This window comes from Pezoporus occidentalis, unplaced genomic scaffold, assembly GCF_034315485.1.
Source record: "Pezoporus occidentalis ecotype Australia unplaced genomic scaffold, CSIRO_AGI_Poc_V1 ctg1833, whole genome shotgun sequence".
Lineage (NCBI taxonomy): Eukaryota > Metazoa > Chordata > Aves > Psittaciformes > Psittacidae > Pezoporus > Pezoporus occidentalis.
Genome location: NW_026913676.1, coordinates 85 through 16,114, shown reverse-complemented (window position 1 = coordinate 16,114; position 16,030 = coordinate 85). Strand labels below are relative to the sequence as shown.

Genomic DNA, 16,030 nt, shown 5'->3' with positions numbered 1-16,030 from the left:
CCAATTGGTCCCATATGGATGGGGTTATCCAATGGGTCCTATGGGGATGGGGATACCCAATGGTTCCTATAGGGATGGGGATACCCAATGGGTGCTGTAGGGATGGAGGCACCCAATGGGTCCTATGGGGATACCCAATGGTTCCTATAGGGATGGGGATACCTAACCAGTGCTATAGGGATGGGGATACCCAATGGTTCCTATAGGGATGGGGATACCTAACCAGTGCTATAGGGATGGGGATACCCAATGGTTCCTATAGGGATTGGGGTACCCAATTGGTCCCATACGGATGGGGTTATCCAAGGGGTCCTATGGGGATGGGGGTACCCAACGGGTGCTATAGGGATGGAGGCACCCAATGGTTCCTATAGGGATGGGGATACCCAATGGGTGCTATAGGGATGGAGGCACCCAATGGGTCCTATGGGGATGGGGATACCCAATGGTTCCTATAGGGATGGGGATACCTAACCAGTGCTATAGGGATGGAGATACCAAATTGGTCCCATATGGATGGGGTTATCCAATGGGTCCTATAGGGATGGGGATACCCAATGGGTGCTGTAGGGATGGAGGCACCCAACGGGTGCTATAGGGATGGAGGCACCCAACGGGTGCTATAGGGATGGGGTTATCCAATGGGTCCTATGGGGATGGGGGTACCCAACGGGTGCTATAGGGATGGGGTTATCCAATGGGTCCTATGGGGATGGGGGTACCCAACGGGTGCTATGGGGATGGAGGCACCCAATGGTTCCCATAGGGACGGGGGCACCCAAGGGCTCCCATCGTGGGGGCGCGCTCAGGGCTCCCCCAGCTCCTCGGCGAGGCAGGGCTGGAGCTCCCGCAGCGCCCGCAGGAAGCAGCCGTGGCCGCGGGGCCCCCAGCCCGGGGCCGTGTCCAGGAGCCGCCGCATCCGCTCCTGCGGGGTGGCCCCGGCGGCCACGGCGGCCGCGGCCTCGGTGCTGAGCGCGCCCCGCGCCTGGAGCCGGTCCGCGAGCGCCGCCGCCGCCCGCACCCCCTGCACCAGCGCCGCGCGGTGCCGCTGCACGAACCGGCGGCCGGCCTCGGCACTGACGTCATCGCCGGCGTCATCGGCGGCGTCATCGGAGGGGCGGGGAGGGGCTGAGAAGGGGGAAAGGGGGGGGAAGGGGTTGGAGGGGGCGGAACTTGGGTACTTGGGGTGGTGCGTCCTGACACAGCGCATCGCAACTCATCCCAACGAACGCATCCCATCCCATCCCAACACATCCCATCCTAACGCATCCCATCCTAACGCATCCCATCCTAACGCATCCCATCCTAACGCATCCCGTCCCATCCCAACCCAACACATCCCATCCCAACACAACGCATTCCATCCCAACGCATCCCGTCCCATCCCATCCCAACACAACGCATCCCATCCCAACACAACACATCCCAACGCATCCCATCCCAACACATCACAACGCATCCCAACCCATCCCAACACAACGCATTCCATCCCAACGCATCCCATCCCAACCCATCCCATCCCAACGCATCCCATCCCAACGCATCCCAACGCATCCCATCCCAACGCATCCCAACCCATCCCAATACAACGCATCCCATCCCAACCCATCCCAACACAACCCATCCCAACCCATCCCAACACAACGCATCCCATCCCAACCCAACGCATCCCATCCCAACCCATCCCAACACAACGCATCCCATGCCAACACATCACAACGCATCCCATCCCAACCCAACCCATCCCATCCCAACACAACCCATCCCATCCCAACGCATCCCATCCCAACACATCCCATCCAAACACAACACATCCCAATGCATCCCATCCCAACACAACGCATCCCATCCCAACCCATCCCAACGCATCCCATCCCAACCCATCACATCCATCCCAACCCAACCCAACCCATCCATGCCATCCCATCCATCCCAACCCATCCATCCGAATCCATCCCATCCCAACCCATCCATCCCAACCCATCCCATCCAACCCACCCCACCCCACCCCACCCCACCTCCTCTCACCCCCATCCCCCAGCAGCCACTCGGCCAGGTCCCTCCTCTCGATGCTCCTCAGCGCCTGCCCCACCACCGTCACCCCATAGCGCTCCCCATAGTGACCCAGGATGAGGTCGGTGAGCTCGAGCGCGTCGGCCGCCTCCATCCTGCCGCGGGGCACGGGCCGGTACCCGCCGGCCCCCGGCGCCCGGTTCAGCGCCGCCTTCATGCGCCGCAGCTCCAGCGCCTGCAGCTCGTCCAGCACCCGCAGGATGCGGTCCCGGCCCCCCGGCCCCACGGCGCCGCCGCTGCTGCTCCAGGCCATGGGGCCGATGGGGCAGGAAGGAAATGGGGCTGACGGGAGGGGAGACGTGGGGCTCAAGGCGGCGCTTGAGCTGCTGGCCCTGGGGAGGGCGTGGAGGGGGGAAATGGGGGCTCCTGCCTGCGATGGGGCAGGGATGGGGGCTCCTGCCCGCAATGGGGCAGGGATGGGGGCTCCTGCCTGCGATGGGGCAGGGATGGGGGCTCCTGCCTGCAGTGGGGCAGGGATGAGGATGCTGCCTGCAGTGGGGCAGGGATGGGGGCTCCTGCCCGCAGTGGGGCAGGGATGGGGGCTCCTGCCTGCAGTGGGGCAGGAATGAGGCCGCTGCCTGCAGTGGGGCAGGGATGAGGCCGCTGCCTGCAATGGGGCAGGGATGAGGCCGCTGCCCGCAGTGGGGCAGGGATGGGGGCTCCTGCCGACAATGGGGCAGGGATGGGGGCTCCTGCCCGCAGTGGGGCAGGGATGGGGGCTCCTGCCTGCAGTGGGGCAGGGATGAGGCCGCTGCCCGCAATGGGGCAGGGATGGGGGGCTCCTGCCCGCAGTGGGGCAGGGATGGGGGGCTCCTGCCTGCAATGGGGCAGGGATGGGGGCTCCTGCCGACAATGGGGCAGGGATGGGGGCTCCTGCCCGCAGTGGGGCAGGGATGGGGGGCTCCTGCCTGCGATGGGGCAGGAATGAGGCCGCTGCCCGCAGTGGGGCAGGGATGGGGGCTCCTGCCCGCAGTGGGGCAGGGATGAGGCCGCTGCCTGCAATGGGGCAGGGATGGGGGCTCCTGCCTGCAGTGGGGCAGGGATGAGGCCGCTGCCTGCAATGGGGCAGGGATGGGGGCTCCTGCCTGCAGTGGGGCAGGGATGGGGGCTCCTGCCTGCAGTGGGGCAGGGATGGGGGCTCCTGCCTGCAGTGGGGCAGGGATGAGGCCGCTGCCTGCAATGGGGCAGGGATGGGGGCTCCTGCCTGCAGTGGGGCAGGGATGGGGGGCTCCTGCCTGCAATGGGGCAGGGATGGGGGCTCCTGCCTGCAGTGGGGCAGGGATGGGGGGCTCCTGCCTGCAGTGGGGCAGGGATGGGGGCTCCTGCCTGCAATGGGGCAGGGATGGGGGCTCTCCCCCTATGGCTCCGGCTCCCCACGGCCCGGCCCCAAACCGGCCCCGCTGCCCGCGGCACAACCGGACGAGCCGGCAGCGGCACCACCCTTCCCTAATATGGTCATGGCCCCGCCCTCCACCTCCTTATATGGACATGACCCCGCCCCGCCCGCCGTTGCAGTCCCGGGTCCTAGCGCCCGCCCGCCCGCTCGTCCCCTATGGGACGGGGCTTTAGGGGGGCAAAGCGAGGGCGTTCCGGAGCTCTGAGTGTGCCCCCCATGTCCCCATCGTGCCCCCCATGTCCTTCCTATGGCTCCCATACCCCCACCGTGCCCCACATATCGCGTTCCGTGCTATGGGGGGGCTCTGCCACTACAACTCCCACCTCAATAAAGGGGGGGGGACACGGACCAGGGACCCCACGGCCCCTTCTGGGCCCCCCCTCTTGGTACCTTCCCCCCTTGGGGCCTCCATAGGGACCCCCCTAAGCCCCCCCCCCCTTTAGGACCCTCCCATCGCCCCCTTTGGGACCTGAACCCCCTTAAAGCCCCCCCAGGGACCCTCTTGGGGGTCCCCCCCCCCCATCCCCCCCTTCTTCCTCCCGGGGTTTTCCCATTGGATTCCCGGTGGGACACAAAGGGGGGGGGGGGGGTTGCGCAAACCTGCGTCACCTGGACCCGGCTGTTGGGAAATACCCCCCCCCCCACGTCCATGGGGCTGGGACCCCCCCATTGACCCCCATAATGGGGGTTAAAGGGAGGCGCTGGTGGCTCTGCCCCCCCCCCCCCCAAACCTCTTCCATAGGGGGTTCAAGGGGGGAGGGGAGGGGAAATGGGTCCTTCCAATGGGGGGGGGTTCCCCCCCCCCCCCTTGCCCGGGGCTGAGTCACGGGGTGGGGCAGGGCCCAAAATGGGGCAAAAACCGCAAAAATGCGGCTGCTTCCCCTTGCTTTGGGGGGGGGGGCAGGGTTCGCTATGGGGGGGGGGGATGGGACCGCCAATGGGGGGGGCAGAAGCCTCTATGGGGGGGGGGAAGGGGACAGGACCACTATGGGGGGGACAGGGGCCGCTATGGGGGGGACAGGGGCCGCTATGGGGGGGGCCGGAGCCGCCATGTTTGGGGTTGGGGGGGGGGGGGGGGGCACGATCGTGGCGTTGTTTTGGGGTGCAGCAGCCGCAGCCCCCCCCCCCCCCCGTGCCCCCCCCCCCCCCCCCCCATCCCGCCCCACCCCACGGAAGGCCGTGACTCAGGCCCCGGCCCTTCATAAGCTGGGAGCCGGCTCCAGCCCCACAGCGGCGGCTCCAGCCCCACAGCGCCCGCCCCATGGCTGCCTTCAGCCTCCTCCAACTCCTCCTCCTCGGCGCTACCGGTGAGTCCCGGCCCCAGCCGGTTCCCTTTGGGAATTCCGGGTCCCTTTCCTTGAGACCTGGATCCCGTTTAGGTGCCCTGGATCCCAATTTGGGTGCTCAGATCCCGTTTGGGTGCCCCGGTCCCCGTTTGGGTGCCCCGGTCCCTATTTGGGTGCCTGGATCCCGTTTGGGTGCCCCGGTCCCTTTTTGGGTGCCCCGGTCCCTATTTTGGTGCCCAGATCCCGTTTGGATGCCCTGGTCTCCATTTGGGTGCCCCAGTCCCTATTTAGGTGCCTGGATCCCGTTTGGGTGCCCCGGTCCCCGTTTGGGTGCCTGGATCCCAATTTGGGTGCCCCGGTCTCTATTTGGGTTCCCTGGTCCCTGTTTGTGTGCTCTGGTCCCTGTTTGTGTGCCCTGGATCCCAATTTGGATGCCCTGGTCCCTGTTCGGGTGCCTGGATCCCGTTTGGGTGCCCCGGTCCCTTTTTGGGTGCCCCGGTCCCTGTTTGGGTGCCCTGGTCCCTATTTGGGTGCCTGGATCCCAATTTGGATGCCCCGGTCCCCGCTTGGGTGCCCCGGTCCCCGCTTGGGTGCCCCAGTCCCTGTTTGGGTGCCCTGGTCCCTGTTTGGGTGCCTGGATCCCCGTTTGGGTGCCCCGATCTCCGTTTGGGTGCCCCGGTCCCCGTTTGGGTGCCTGGATCCCATTTGGATGCCCCAGTCCCCGTTTGGGTGCCCCGGTCCCTATTGGGGTGCCCGGATCCCTTTTTGCATGCCCCGGTCCCCATTTGGGTGCCCCGGTCCCCATTTGGGTGCCCCAGTCCCCGTTTGGGTGCCCCGGTCCCCGTTTGGGTGCCGCGGTCCCCATTTGGGTGCCGCGGTCCCTATTGGGGTGCCCGGATCCCATCCCAACCACTGGGTCCCCTTCCCCAAGGGAATTCCCGAGTCCCCTTCCCCATCTCCCGGTTCCACTTCCCGAATTCCTTGGGCCCTGTTTGGGTCCCCTTCCTGGACACCGGGCTCCCCACCCCGGATGTGTGGGTCACGCCCCTGGGTCCCTGCCCCACATCCGGGCCCCGTCCCCCGGCTCTCTTTGGTCTCCTCCCCATCACGGGGCCCCAAACCCCATGGGGATGGGGAGAGGGGGGGGGGGGTGTCCCCCATTGTCCACCCCCATTGACCCCCATTGTGTCCCCCATTGACCCCCATTGTGTCCCCCCCATTGACCCCCATTGTGTCCCCCCCATTGACCCTCATTGTGTCCCCCCATTGTGTCCTCCCCATTGACCCCCATTGTGTCCCCCCACTGACCCCCATTGTCCCCCCCATTGACCCCCATTGTCCTCCCCATTGACCCCCATTGTCCTCCCCATTGACCCCCATTGTGTCCCCCCCATTGACCCCCATTGTGTCCCCCCCATTGACCCCCATTGTGTCCCCCCCATTGACCCCCATTGTGTCCCCCATTGACCCTCATTGTCTCCCCCATTGACCCCCATTGTGTCCCCCCCATTGACCCTCATTGTCCTCCCCATTGACCCCCATTGTCTCCCCCATTGACCCCCATTGTGTCCCCCCCATTGACCCTCATTGTGTCCCCCCCATTGACCCCCATTGTCCTCCCCCATTGACCCCCATTGTGTCCCCCCCATTGACCCCCATTGTGTCCCCCATTGTGTCCCCCCCATTGACCCCCATTGTCCCCCCCCATTGACCCCCATTGTGTCCCCCCCATTGACCCCATTGTGTCTCCCCCATTAACCCCCATTGTGTCCCCCCATTGACCCCCATTGTGTCCCCCCCATTGACCCCCATTGTGTCCCCCCCATTGACCCCCATTGTCCCCCCCATTGACCCCCATTGTCTCCCCCCTTGACCCCCATTGTCCCCCCCTTGACCCCCATTGTCCCCCCCATTGACCCTCATTGTCCTCCCCATTGACCCTCATTGTCCCCCCCCATTGACCCCCATTGTCCCCCCCATTGACCCCCATTGTCCCCCCCCCAGTGACAGTGGTGGCGCCGGAGCCCCCCCAGGATGTGGGGCAGGAGAGCCTGGAGCTGCAGCTCCCCCCCATCCAACAGCGTGAGGATGGGACACGGGAACGGGGGGGGGGCAACACCTTGGGATGAGGGCATGGATACAGGAAACCCCTTTGGGATGGGGGGGACCATGGATGGGGAGATGGGGGGGACTCGTTGTGAGGGGGAGATGGATGTGGGGGGCATGGATGAGGGGAACAGGGGTGATGGGGGGAACACCTTGGAATGGGGACATGGAGGGGAGAGGAGGGTGATGGGGGGGGGGCAACACCTTGGGATGAGGATATGGATACAGGGAACACCTTGGGATGGGGACATGGATGGGGGGGACACATTGGGATAGGGACCACGGATGGGGGGGACATGGATAATGGAGTGGGGGGGCAGCACTTTGGGATGGGGACATGGATACAGGGAACCCCTTAGGATGGGGACCATGGATGGGGGGGACATGGTTAATGGTGGGGGGGGCAGCACTTTGGGATGGGGACATGGATGGGGGAACCCCCTTGGGATAGGGACCATGGGGGGGGGGGGGGAATACATTGGGATAGGGACATGGATAATGGAGGGGGGGCAGCACTTTGGGGTAGGGACATGGATACAGGGAACACCTTAGGATGGGGGGACCATGGATAATGGGGGGGGGGGGGGGCAGCACCTTGGGATGGGGACCATGGATGGGGGGGATATGGTTAATGGGGGGGGGGGGGCAGCACTTTGGGATGGGGACATGGATGGGGGGACCCCCTTGGGATAGGGACCATGGGGGGGGGACGACACACACATTGGGATAAGGACATGGATAAAGGGAACCCCTTAGGATGGGGGGACATGGATAATGGTGGGGGGTCAGCACCCTGGGATGGGGACATGGATACAGGGAATCCCTTAGGATGGGGACCATGGATGGGGGCAACACCTTGGGATGGGGACCATGGATGGAGGGGACATGGATGGGGGGACAAGGATAATGGGGAGGGGGGGGGTCAGCACCTTGGGATGGGGACCTGGATACAGGGAACACCTTGGGATGGGGACATGGATGGGGGGGACATGGATAATGGGGGGGGGGGGGGGTCAGCACCTTGGGATGGGGACCTGGATACAGGGAATCCCTTAGGATGGGGACCATGGATGCAGGGACATGGCCGGGCTCCAGGCTCTCCTGCCCCATAACCAACCCCCCCCCCCCCCCCAGTGCTGCAGGACCCGGCCCCACCGCCTCTCCCGTCCTCGGCCTCCGCCGCCACCGCGGCCCCGTGGGGGCCCCGCTCCGTGCCCGGTTTCCCCCCTCCGTGGCCCGAAGCCGCCGCCGTGACCCGGCTCTGCCGGTACCGGCCCCCCCCGCCGCCCTCCTCGGTCCCCGCTCTGCCCCCGAGCTCCTTCGGGCACCTCCGGCGCCAGGCGGCGGCGCTCGGAGCCTTCAGCACCCGCCTGGATTCGTGCTGCGACCGCGATGCTCCCGTGCCCTGCGCCCGCCGCGAGGTCCGGAGGGACCGGGACGGGGTTGTTGTGGGGGGGGGGGGATCCCCGGTACCGGACCCGGTGTTGTTGTTGTAGGGGGGGGGGGGGTCCTGAGCCTCACCCCTCGCTGCCCCCGCAGTGGGCCGCGGTGCTGGACGCGTTCTGCTCGGCGGAGTTCGCGGTGAAGACGCGGCCGTTCCATTGCTGCCGCCTGCGGGGCGCGCACCGGAGGCGCTGCTTCAGCGATGCCGCCGCTGCCCTCGGGACCGAGCGGAGCCCGGAGGTCCCGGTCCTGGTCCCGGTGCCGGTTCCGGTCCCGTTCCCCCCCGGGGAACCCACGGCCTCCAACGTGGGCAACATCTGCGCGCTGCGGGGGCTGCGGCCCGGCCCCACCGGGCCCCCCGGGCCCCTGGCCCGGTTCCACCGGCGCCTCGAGAGGGATTTTGGGCGCTGCTGCAGCAACGGGAGCGTGGAGTGCGCGCACGAGGCGGTGAGGGGGGGTGGGGGGGGTGGGGGGGGGGGGAGGGGTGGGGGGTGGGGGGGGGGGGTGCGGGAATGGTGCAGGGGTGGAGAGGGGGATGAGGGATGGGGGGGCGCTGGTACCCGGAATAGGGGCCAGGGATGCAGGAATGATGCAGGAGCAGAGATGGGGATGTGGGATGGGGGTGCCCTGGTACCTAGAACAGGGTCTGGGGATGCAGGAGTGGAGATGGGGATGCAGATGGGGGTACCCTGAGGTCTGGAATAGGGGCCAGGGAGGGATGGGGATACCCTGGTACCCGGAATAAGGTCTGGGGATGCAGGAATGATGCAGGAGCAGCCACAAGAGGGATGCGGGATGGGGGTACCCAGGGGTCTTGAATAGGGGCCAGGGAGGGATGGGGGTGCGCTGGTACCCGGAATAGGGGCCAGGGATGCAGGAACGATGCAGGAGCAGAGATGGGGATGCGGGATGGGGGTACCCTGGTACCCGGAATAGGGGCCAGGGATGCAGGAACGATGCAGGAGCAGAGATGGGGATGCGGGATGGGGGTACCCTGGTACCCGGAACAGGGGCCAGGGATGCAGGAATGATGCAGGAGCAGACACAAGAGAGATGCGGGATGGGGGTATCCTGGTACCTAGAACAGGGTCTGGGGATGCAGGAATGATGCAGGAGCAGACATAGGGATGCAGATGGGGGTACCCTGGTACCTACAATAGGGTTCAGGGATGCGGGAATGATGCAGGAGCGGAGATGGGGATGCAGATGGGGGTACCCTGGTACCTAGAACAGGCTCTGGGGATGCAGGAATGATGCAAGAGCGGAGATGGGGATGGGGGTACCCTGGTACCTAGAATAGGGTTTGGGGATGCAGGAGCAGAGACAGGGATGTGGGATGGGGGTACTCTGGTACCCGGAACAGGCTCTGGGGATGCAGGAGCAGAGACTGGGATGGGGGTACCCTGGGGTCTGGAATAGGGGCCAGGAATGATGCAGGAGTGCACAAAGGGATGCAGGATGGGGGTACCCCAATACCCAGAATAGGGTCCGGGGCTGGACGCAGGACGGGGGTACCCCAATACCAAGAATAGGGTCCGGGGCTGGACGCAGGACGGGGGTACCCCAATACCCAGAATAGGGTCCGGGGCTGGACGGAGGATGGGGGTACCCTGGTACCCAGAATAGGGTCCGGGGCTGGACGCAGGACGGGGGTACCCCAATACCCAGAATAGGGTCCGGGGCTGGACGCAGGATGGGGGTACCCCGGTACCCAGAATAGGGTCCGTGGCTGGACGCAGGACAGGGGTACCCCAATACCCAGAATAGGGTCCGGGGCTGGACGCAGGATGGGGGTACCCCAATACCCAGAATAGGGTCCGGGACTGGACGCAGGACAGGGGTACCCCAATACCCAGAACAGGGTCCGGGGCTGGATGGAGGATGGGGGTACCCTGCTGTGTGCAGGGATCCAGGCAGGACCCAGAACTGGACCAAAAGGATCCCAAGAGGGGATCCAGGCCTCTGGGGATGGGGGGGGGGGGATCCGAGCATCCGCAGGGACCAGGAGGGCCCCGAACACCGGGAAAACGGCACCGGAAGGGGGGGGGGGGGTCCCCAAAGGCACCGGTGCCGGTCCCGGTCCCAGCCCCGCCGCTCCCGCAGTGGCGCTCGGGGCTGGAGCGGCTCTGCCGGCAGGAGGCGGCGCTGGGGCTGCGGGAGCGGAGCTGCTGCGGGCAGGGCTCGGCCCCCGCCCGGCTCCGCTGCTTCGCGGCCTCGGCCCCGCAGCCGCGCTACGATCGGGAGCTGCACAACGTGAGCCTGGGCCGGGCAGGGCCCGCGCTGCTGCGGGCGCTCTGCGGCCCCGCCAGGCTGCTCAGCAAGAGGTGGGCACCGGCACCGGCACCCCCCGACCCGTCCCTGACCCACGTATCCCATCCCTGCCCCACATCCCATTGGTGATCCCACCCCTGCCCCACGTCCCATTGGTGATCCCATCCCTGCCCCACATCCCCATCGGAGCCCCCATCCCATTGGTGACCCATCCCTGCCCCACATCCCATTGGTGATCCCATCCCTGCCCCACATCCTCATCGGAGCCCCCATCCCTGCCCCACATCCCCATCGGAGCCCACATCCCATTGCTGACCCATCCCATCAGCGACCCCATACCCATCGGAGCCCCCATCCCATTGGTGATCCCATCCCTGCCCCACATCCCCATCGGAGCCCCCATCCCATTGGTGATCCCATCCCTGCCCCACGTCCCATTGGTGATCCCATCCCTGCCCCACGTCCCATTGGTGATCCCATCCCTGCCCCACATCCCCATCGGAGCCCCCATCCCATTGGTGATCCCATCCCTGCCCCACGTCCCATTGGTGATCCCATCCCTGCCCCACATCCCATTGGTGATCCCATCCCTGCCCCACGTATCCCACCCCTGCCCCTCATCCCATTGGTGATCCCGTCCCTGCCCCCCATCCCATTGGTGATCCCGTCCCTGCCCCACATCCTCATCGGAGCCCCCATCCCCATTGGAGCCCCCATCCCATTGGTGATCCCATCCCCATCAGAGCCCCCATCCCATTGGTGATCCCATCCCTGCCCCACATCCTCATCGGAGCCCCCATCCCCATTGGAGCCCCCATCCCATTGGTGATCCCATCCCCATCGGAGCCCCCATCCCATTGGTGATCCCATCCCTGCCCCACGTATCCCATCCCTGCCCCACATCCCATTGGTGATCCCATCCCTGCCCCACACCCCCATCGGAGCCCCCATCCCATTGGTGATCCCATCCCTGCCCCACATCCCCATCGGAGCCCACATCCCATTGGTGATCCCATCCCTGCCCCACATCCCCATCGGAGCCCCCATCCCATTGGTGACCCATCCCTGCCCCACATCCCATTGGTGATCCCATCCCTGCCCCACATCCCCATCGGAGCCCCCATCCCATTGGTGATCCCATCCCTGCCCCACATCCCATTGGTGATCCCATCCCTGCCCCACATCCCCATCGGAGCCCCCATCCCATTGCTGACCCATCCCATCAGCGACCCCATACCCATCGGAGCCCCCATCCCATTGGTGATCCCATCCCTGCCCCACATCCCCACATCCCCATCGGAGCCCTCATCCCATTGGTGATCCCATCCCTGCCCCACATCCCATTGGTGATCCCATCCCTGCCCCACGTCCCATTGGTGATCCCATCCCTGCCCCACATCCCCATCAGAGCCCCCATCCCCATTGGAGCCCTCATCCCATTGGTGATCCCATCCCTGCCCCACGTATCCCATCCCTGCCCCACATCCCCATCGGAGCCCTCATCCCATTGGTGATCCCATCCCTGCCCCACATCCCCATCGGAGCCCCCATCCCCATTGGAGCCCCCATCCCATTGGTGATCCCATCCCTGCCCCACATCCTCATCGGAGCCCCCATCCCCATTGGAGCCCCCATCCCATTGGTGATCCCATCCCCATCGGAGCCCCCATCCCATTGGTGATCCCATCCCTGCCCCACGTATCCCATCCCTGCCCCACATCCCATTGGTGATCCCATCCCTGCCCCACACCCCCATCGGAGCCCCCATCCCATTGGTGATCCCATCCCTGCCCCACATCCCCATCGGAGCCCCCATCCCATCGGCGACCCCATCCCCATTGGTGTCCCCATCCCATCCCATCCCTGCCCCCATCCCATTGATGATCCCATCCCATTGGAGCCCCCATCCCACTGCTGACCCATCCCATCGGCGACCCCATCCCCATTGGTGATCCCATCCCCATTGGTGATCCCATCCCCATTGGTGATCCCATCCCCATTGGTGATCCCATCCCATCGAAGCCCCCATCCCATCGGCGACCCCATCCCCATTGCTGCCCTCATTCCATTGGTGTCCCCATCCCATCCCATCCCATCCCTGCCCCCATCCCATTGATGATCCCATCCCATTGGAGCCCCCATCCCACTGCTGACCCATCCCATCCCATCCTCATCGGAGCCCCCACCCCATGGGTGTCCCCATCCCATCGAAGCCCCCATCCCATCAGCGACCCCATCCCCATTGCTGCCCTCATTCCATTGGTATCCCCATCCCACCCCACTGGTGGTCTGGTCCCGTCCCATCCCTGCTCCCATCCCATTGATGATCCCATCCCATTGGAGCCCCCACCCCATTGGTGATCCCATCCCTGCCCCACATCCCCATCGGAACCCCCATCCCATTGATCCCATCCCTGGTCCCATCCCATTTGTGCCCCCATTCCATTGGTAACCACCATATCCCATCCCTGCCCCTTCACATCCCATCCCTGACCCCCTCACTCCCCCCATATCCCATCCCTGCCTCCTACATCCCATTCCTGTCCCCCCCATCCCACATCCCATCCCTGCCCCATATCTCATTGCTCCCCCCCATCCCATCCCTGCCCCATATCCCACTGCTCCCCCCCCATCCCATCCCTGCCCCATATCCCACTGCTCCCCCCACATCCCATCCCTGCCCCCCATCCCATCCCTGCCCCATATCCCATTGCTCCCCCCATCCCATCCCTGCCCCATATCCCATTGCTCCCCCACATCCCATCCCTGCCCCATATCCCATTGCTCCCCCCATCCCATCCCTGCCCCATATCCCATTGCTCCCCCCACATCCCATCCCTGCCCCATATCCCATTGCTCCCCCCCCATCCCATCCCTGCCCCATATCCCATTGCTCCCCCTACATCCCATCCCTGCCCCATATCCCATTGCTCCCCCCCCATCCCATCCCTGCCCCACATCCCATCCCTGCCCCATATCCCATTGCTCCCCCCACATCCCATCCCTGCCCCATATCCCATTGTTACCCCCACATCCCATTGCCCCCCCCACATCCCATTGCCCCCCCCCCATCCCATTGCCCGCCCCACATCCCATCCCTGCCCCATATCCCATTGCTCCCCCCCACATCCCATCCCTGCCCCACATCCCATTGCTCCCCCCCATCCCGCAGGCGCCCAATCCCGGAGCTCCTGGGGGCCATCACCTCCTGCTGCCCTCGCCCCCCCCAGGAGCAGCGCGCCTGCACCGAGGAGCAGGTGAGCGCCCTATGGGGCACCCCCCGCCCCATAACCCCCCCATACCCCCCCCCCCCAAAGTGACCATGGTACCTCCCGCCTGCCCACAGCTGACCCACACCATCGCCACCCTGTGCAGCACCCATGGGGCAAGGGGGGGCTGGAAGGACCCAAAACGCTGCTGCAAGGGGGGGGACGCAGCCGCCCGGCGCCGCTGCTTCGACTCCGCTTACCTGGAGCGGGTGTCAATGGGGCTGGCGGTGCCCCCCCCGCCCCATGGGCACGAGGAGTGAGTGACCCCCCCCCTAACCTGGGGATAGGGGACAATAAAGGTGCTGCACCCCCCACGCGCGCTTCGGCATCAGTGTTCCTATGGGGTGGATGGGGGTCAATGGGCATCAGTGCCCCTATGGGGTGGATGGGGGTCAATGGGCATCAGTGCCCCTATGGGGTGGATGGGGGTCAATGTGCATCCGTGTTCCTATGGGGTGGATGGGGGTCAATGGGCATCAGTGTCCCTATGGGGTGGATGGGGGTCAATGTGCATCAGTGCCCCTATGGGGGTCCCTGTGCATCCCTGTGCCTATGGGGTGGATGGGGGTCAATGGGCATCAGTGCCCCTATGGGGGTCCCTGTGCATCCCTGTCCCTATGGGGTGTATGGGGGTCAATGGGCATTAGTGTCCCTATGGGGTGGATGGGGGTCAATGTGCATCCGTGTTCCTATGGGGTGGATGGGGGTCAATGGGCATCAGTGTCCCTATGGGGTGGATGGGGGCCCCTGCACATCCGTGTTCCTATGGGGTGTATGGGGGTCAATGGGCATCAGTGCCCCTATGGGGGTCCCTGTGCATCCCTGTCCCTATGGGGTGGATGGGGGTCCCTGCACATCCATGTCCCTATGGGGTGGATGGGGGTCAATGTGCATCCGTGTTCCTATGGGGTGCATGGGGGTCAATGGGCATCCGTGTCCCTATGGGGTGGATGGGGGTCAATGTGCATCCGTGTCCCTATGGGGTGGATGGGGGTCAATGTGCATCCGTGTCCCTATGGGGTGGATGGGGGTCAATGGGCATCAGTGTTCCTATGGGGTGGATGGGGGTCAATGGGCATCAGTGTCCCTATGGGGTGGATGGAGGTCAATGGGCATCAGTGCCCCTATGGGGGTCCCTGTGCATCCCTGTCCCTATGGGGTGGATGGGGGTCAATGGGCATCAGTGCCCCTATGGGGGTCCCTGTGCATCCGTGTTCCTATGGGGTGGATGGGGGTCAATGGGCATCAGTGTCCCTATGGGGGTCCCTGTGCATCCGTGTTCCTATGGGGTGGATGGGGGTCAATGGGCATCCCATCCCACTGGGACCATTCCCACCGGGATCATTCCCATCCCACTGGACCCATTCACATCCCACCGGGACCATTCACATTCCCACCGGGATCATTCCCACTGGGACCATTCCCCCTGGAACCATTCCCCCTGGAACCATTCCCATTCCCACTGGGACCATTCCCATTCCCACTGGGACCATTCCCATTCCCACTGGACCCATTCACATCCCACCCGTCTCTCCCTATTTTATCCACACTTTATTGGCCTCCTCCCCGCGCCGGCGCCGAGGTCCCAGCGGAGCCGCATCCATCCCTTAGTGCTGCTTCCTCCGGAAGGAACACCCTGGGATGGAGGGGCAGGAAAAGGGAATCACCTCCTTATCCCGGGAATTCCGCCATTCCCAACCCCATGCCATGGATACGGGGGGGGGGGATTTAAAGGGGCCGGTACCTTCGGTGAGCCGCGCCTTGCCCCCCGTGGGCTGGCAGAGCACGGTGGAGCAGCCAACGCAGAGCACCACGGTCTGGGCATGGCTGAACACGGTCGTGATCTTGTAGCAGCCTGCGGGAACAGCGGGATAAAGACCGGGATCAACGGGGGGAGAGAGCGGGATCAACACCGAGAGAGACCGGGATCAACGGGGGGGAGAGAGCGGGATCAAAGGGGGGGAGAGACCGGGATCAACGGGGGGAGAGACCGGGATCAACACCGGGAGAGACCGGGATCAACACCGGGATCAACGGGGGGAGAGACCGGGATCAACGGGGGAGAGAGCGGGATCAACGGGGGGGGAGAGCGGGATCAACACCGGGATCAATGGGGGGAGAGACCGGGATCAACGGGGGAGAGAGCGGGATCAACGGGGGGAGAGACCGAGATCAACGGCGGGAGA

The 16,030-nt window shown here is 65.3% G+C and overlaps 3 protein-coding genes across 4 annotated transcripts; 1 reads left to right on the top strand and 2 right to left on the bottom strand.

Moving 5' to 3' along the window:
• Window positions 1-805: 805 nt before the first annotated feature.
• On the bottom strand, window positions 806-3,747 carry LOC134162211 (apoptosis-associated speck-like protein containing a CARD). Its single transcript, XM_062615808.1, is given in 4 exon segments — window positions 806-1,128; window positions 2,029-2,334; window positions 2,337-2,355; window positions 3,730-3,747. Coding segments are annotated over 4 exon segments (666 nt in total).
• Window positions 3,748-4,641: 894 nt separating this feature from the next.
• ECM1 (extracellular matrix protein 1) lies at window positions 4,642-14,110 on the top strand. Of its 2 annotated transcripts, none has more exons than XM_062615810.1 (7): window positions 4,642-4,776; window positions 6,766-6,837; window positions 7,996-8,282; window positions 8,401-8,751; window positions 10,408-10,628; window positions 13,748-13,832; window positions 13,922-14,110. In XM_062615810.1, exons 1-7 carry the CDS (start codon window positions 4,731-4,733, stop codon window positions 14,102-14,104), a joined length of 1,245 nt encoding a protein of 414 aa, XP_062471794.1. In that variant the 5' UTR covers window positions 4,642-4,730; the 3' UTR covers window positions 14,105-14,110. The 2 variants fall into 2 exon arrangements, with proteins under 2 accessions (XP_062471794.1, XP_062471793.1); XM_062615809.1 differs by having other exon boundaries at window positions 4,643-4,776; window positions 6,760-6,837.
• A 1,266-nt stretch (window positions 14,111-15,376) lies between these two features.
• On the bottom strand, window positions 15,377-15,763 carry LOC134162210 (small ribosomal subunit protein eS27-like; the record flags this gene model as incomplete). Its single annotated transcript, XM_062615807.1, has 2 exons — window positions 15,377-15,480; window positions 15,589-15,763. Coding segments are annotated over 2 exons (204 nt in total), but the record flags the coding sequence as incomplete, so codon positions are not given.
• Window positions 15,764-16,030: the final 267 nt, after the last annotated feature.